This window comes from Anarrhichthys ocellatus, unplaced genomic scaffold, assembly GCF_004355925.1.
Source record: "Anarrhichthys ocellatus isolate YVR2014 unplaced genomic scaffold, GSC_Weel_1.0 scaffold40, whole genome shotgun sequence".
In the NCBI taxonomy this organism is placed as follows: domain Eukaryota; kingdom Metazoa; phylum Chordata; class Actinopteri; order Perciformes; family Anarhichadidae; genus Anarrhichthys; species Anarrhichthys ocellatus.
This window is the reverse complement of record NW_022280070.1, coordinates 4,273,133-4,278,160: the sequence shown is the minus strand read 5'-3', so window position 1 is coordinate 4,278,160 and position 5,028 is coordinate 4,273,133. Positions and strand designations below refer to the sequence as shown.

At 43.8% G+C, this 5,028-nt stretch overlaps 1 protein-coding gene across 1 annotated transcript; it reads left to right on the top strand.

Annotated features, from left to right (window-relative positions):
* The first annotated feature begins 917 nt into the window (after positions 1–917).
* LOC116394705 (inward rectifier potassium channel 2-like) lies at positions 918–4,036 on the top strand. The gene has a single exon (XM_031867973.1). It carries the CDS (start codon positions 943–945, stop codon positions 2,257–2,259), a length of 1,317 nt encoding a protein of 438 aa, XP_031723833.1. The 5' UTR covers positions 918–942; the 3' UTR covers positions 2,260–4,036.
* The last annotated feature ends 992 nt before the right edge of the window (positions 4,037–5,028 follow it).

The window sequence follows — 5,028 nt, the reverse complement described above, 5'->3', positions numbered from 1 at the left end:
GTTGCTCTATTACATATGACGCAAGGTTACTGTGGGTTTCAGAGAAAGATACCCATCCTCTCTGAAATGCGGCAAGGTTCATTAAATCGTGTTCCGTGATGTGGTGGTGAAAACTGTAGTTGTGGATTTGTTTCTGCTATGCCCATGCACATGTTATTGAAACTGTGCACTTGATAACTGACATTAAATATAATTAATGTAATAGTTAGTGTGCATGCTGTATGTTTTTAAATGCATGCAACATGTTGTAACATTGCTTTCACACGTCTGTGCAGAGATAGAGACACATCTGCACACAGCTGCTACTTGTATCTTTGTTCCAGTGACTGCCTGGATTAACATGAACTTGATCCGTAATTTGACTCAGCTCCCCATGGACTGACCTGCCTAATTAATACTTATATTAAGCAGGGTAAACATTCTTTCCCACTTTGTCAGCAATCTAAGCGCTTGATTAATATTTTTAATCTACTAATAATACACGTACAATGCATTCCCTGTGCCTTGTGACTGCACTGCGTACCCTGTTTGTATATTGTCTGTGTATGCAAGAATAGCGCTGCTAACTTTGAGTGTACGCTGCATTATTTAGGCTGCAGGTAACCACGCACACAAATACATTGATCTTTGCTCTGGTTCCTGCTAATTACTTTAAAACTGTTTTTCTCTCTATCTGTAATTGCTACAGCCCATTTCACTGATGAGGTCCAAAGCAGCCGTCAGATAGGAGTGACCTGCCCTCACCAAAGGTGCACAGCACGCCTGCAGAAGCACGGGCCCACTCTCCACCGTTCCTGTCCTTTGCAGGATCTAGTCCTGTTGCCAATAGTTTCTGCTTGAGTTTGTCCCCGAGATTCTTCAAAACTGTTTCTCCAACGCTTCTACCAAAAACTTAGACTGTTTTCCAAAGCAGAACCGGCCCAGCCCTCCCAGGCGGAAGTAATGGGGAGTGTGCGAAGCCACCGTTACAGCATTGTGTCCTCTGAGGAAGACGGCATGAAGCTGGCCACTATTGCCGTCCCGAACGGTTACGGGAACGGCAAAGTCAACAAGGTGCACACAGAGCGCAAACATCAGAGCCGCTTTGTCAGGAAGGATGGCCACTGCAATGTGCAGTTTGTCAATATGAGCGAGAAAGGCCAGCGGTACCTGGCCGATATCTTCACCACCTGCGTGGACGTCCGCTGGCGCTGGATGCTGCTCATATTCTGCCTTTCTTTCCTGCTGTCATGGTTGTTTTTTGGCTTTGTCTTCTGGGTAGTGGCGCTCTGTTACGGGGACTTAGAGAATGAGACTCAGATGTGTGTTTCCAATGTGGACAGCTTCACCGCTGCCTTCTTGTTCTCAGTGGAGACCCAAACCACTATTGGCTATGGTTATCGCTATGTGACGGAGGAGTGCCCCATTGCTGTCTTTGTGGTCGTCTTCCAAAGCATTGTGGGCTGCATCATTGACGCTTTCATCATCGGTGCTGTCATGGCCAAGATGGCCAAGCCCAAAAAGAGAAATGAGACCCTGGTGTTCAGCCATTACGCTACAGTGGCCATGAGGGACGGTAAACTTTGCCTGATGTGGCGCGTGGGGAACCTCAGGAAGAGTCACCTCGTGGAGGCCCACGTCCGGGCCCAGCTACTCAAGTCCCGCACCACCGCCGAGGGAGAGTTTATTCCTCTGGATCAGGTAGACATTGACGTAGGCTTCGATAGTGGAATTGACAGAATCTTCCTGGTGTCTCCAATCACCATTGTGCATGAGATTGACGAGGACAGCCCTTTCTATGAGATGAGCAAACAGGAGTTGGAGATGACAGAGTTTGAGATCGTAGTGATTCTAGAGGGCATGGTGGAGGCGACAGCCATGACCACTCAGTGTCGGAGCTCCTACGTGGCCAGCGAGATCCTCTGGGGCTACCGCTTCGAGCCAGTGCTCTTTGAAGAAAAGAACTACTACAAAGTGGACTACTCTCGCTTTGAAAACACGTATGAGGTTCCCAGCACACCCAACTGTAGTGCCAGGGAACTAGCCGAGAGGAAGTCCAACGCCTCCAGCTCGAGGAACTCCTTTTGCTACGAGAACGAGGTGGCTCTCGAAAAAGTTGAGATGGAGGAGGAGTTTGATGTGGAGGAAAACAGGGAGATGAGGGGTGTTGAGGTCTGCGCACTCGAGCACACAAACACAGATGTGGTTTCAGACCCTGAATGCAATCTGGACTCTTTGCCTTTGGAATCAAGGCCTTTGACAGCAGAATCAGAAATATGACTGCAGTTATAAAGAAGAGTTAAAAACTACCACAGGGCATGTTAAAGATAATGAATTTGGTCCCGATGGCTGTTCTTTATAATGCACGACAGTTTGTAAAAGGCTGTGATTTGAGTATGGGGTTCTCTTTGGAGAAGCTTACACACAAGACACCATGGGAATCCACACACGTTATATGTTATGGTGAAAGGGGTGAAGAATGAACTGGTTGCATGCAGTAGATCTAGATGGATAATATGGGTAAGAGGCCTCTTGGTTATAATGCGTCTTTTTTAGTGTGTGGCCTAAACGTCACATAAGTTTATGTCTGGCTAAAATAATTAAATATAGATTTAAAAATAAAAGGATTTTAACGTAAAACTTTGAAATTTACCTTCAAATGTCAACCCAAATTTACAAATTTCTAGTCATTTTAAATCCAGGAATCTTGTTTTAAAGGCTAAAACATTTAAAGCACCAAACCACCTGCACAAAGGTTACTGTTAGCTAATGAGCTGGCCTCTTAGCAAAGTATATTTACGGTCCTGTTCAGCGTGGTGGTCTTGGTGTTGCTCTCATGGCGTGACGCAGGAAAGGGATGCCTCGCACGGATTACGAGCTAAAGCACACTATGCTCCTCGGCCCGTCATCTTGTCCAAGTATAGCATCTCTTGCAACGTGTGCCTTAACAAAAAAAAGTCTCAGTCCTGGTGTAGGCACTCTGAGCACACACTGCAATAGATGTCACAGGAAGAAGAGGTATTAAAGAGGTGATTCACTGTGCAGTATACTGCCACTTCTTGCAGGTCTTCGTTTTCTTATGTGCAATACCGGTCAGTGGTAGAACGTGACAGTAAACTCAACCCTGAGCCAAGGTTATGAATGTTGATAAGTGCTGCTAAGTTACATATTCTATGATTAGAAGGGAAATCTGAGGAGCCAAAATGTATTATTTGTCTTTTAAAGTATCCATTTTGAGGATTGCAGATGCAGCCTATATTGTTATTTCTAGATGTAGACGAGCATGATTCTGTCGATGTGTTTTCCAAAGCTTTAATGTCCTTTTTTTTTCCTCTCCAGAAAATGTTCTCCACACAACAGCAGAGACTGTTTTATTAACTTAAAGCCAAATGTGTACATATATATAAGAGACAACAACCGGCACTCATCTGTTAGTTGATGTTGATTTGAAACCAGACTTTATCCTCATCTAACAACGGCTAGCTGTTGAAACATTGAATAAGTTGAGTGTTCTTGGCGTGGCGGACATGCAGAATTCGGACACATGGTAGTCTGCTGATTAATATTTCAGTCACAATGTAGACCACTTGACTTCAGTCTTACACAAAAAAGACCTTTAATGTTTCTTAACTGTTATTGTGACACACACTCACGCTTAGATCTGTGGAAGCAGAACACTGCACTGCTTCTCTGCTGAGGAAATTAGAATTAAAACATTTCATCTGTTCTCACACTGACACTTCTCCTGTCTTGGGTCTTTATTTTTCTACAAGAGTCTTCCTGCCTTCCTGCACAAACCAGAGACTGTACAGTTTTTTTTTTTAAAACATCTTTTTGTAAATTATTATGCAAATACTGTGTATTGATATTGCAGTTGTTGAAAACAGTTTAGGTCCTTTTTTCAATAAAAATGGAAAAAAATAAATAAAAAAATCTTGAAGTTGATGCATTAATTGTAAACAAACAAATCCGTTTCAGCCAATGACCCAAAATGTGTGACATCTGGAAGCCCGCTCTGCTGTTTTCGCTGACTCTAATTTGGAGCTGCGGGCCAAATTCCAGGATGCTAGCTGTCAGAGCTCACACCATCATTTACTATAATTCACCAAACTGACTCACTCCAGGAGACCCCATGCTATATCAGTCAGTTCCGCTGGAAGTCATTTTCAGTGACAGCGATGGAAAGAACGCCTCGTTGTCTTCTCCTGATCTCTTTCAGTAAACTGAGGAAAATAAGTGTATTCTGAGCTACTGAGTGATCTTGAGAAAAGGTGACAATGTCTAGAATTAGCAGTAGTATACCGTAGAAATTCGGATATATCAATCCAAATATATATGATGTAATAATGCTCACTTTGTCATTGTTTCTTTAAAGGAATGACAAATTACTGCATAACACACCAGGATGCCGCCAGCATTGTGTGAACACCCGTGCCTCTAATCCAGCATAAATATGCACAAAATACAGTAAATGTGATCAATATGGTTCTATCAGAGGTGAACGTGGGTCTGCAGTATGACACATCTGTCAGCAAATTTAGTCAGTTTCCATCCACAGCTGCATTCTGCCAGCATGAGACGTAGTCGAGGGATCTATTGATCAGACACGTCCGCAGTGAGGCTGTGAGCCGATTTGATTTGGTTCTACATAGGAAGTGGGTGCTGCCTCGGGGCATTTTCCACATTAGCCAATGAGACCGCCACAAAGCTCCAGCTTGGAGTGAAAATGAGGACTCTCCCTTTTCTGTTTAGAGAATAAATTTATATTAATTAGTATCTCATTGCCTTAAATGTAAAAGCTGATGAAGTTTTTCCACAGTGACTTTTGCTACATGACAAATGTGTATCTTTTAGTTCCAGCTTCCTTTCAAAAATACCCTCTGGACTTCAGCATTGTACACCTAAATGCTTGGAACCTCTGAAATGACGTTCAGCTAAAGGCGTTTGCGGCTGCCCAGTTCGTGCCGGGTGAACTGTTTGAAAGGAATTGACAGCCAGCATTGGCCAGAGAGCTCCCGTCAATGATGCTGATGACGTCTCTCTGGCGAA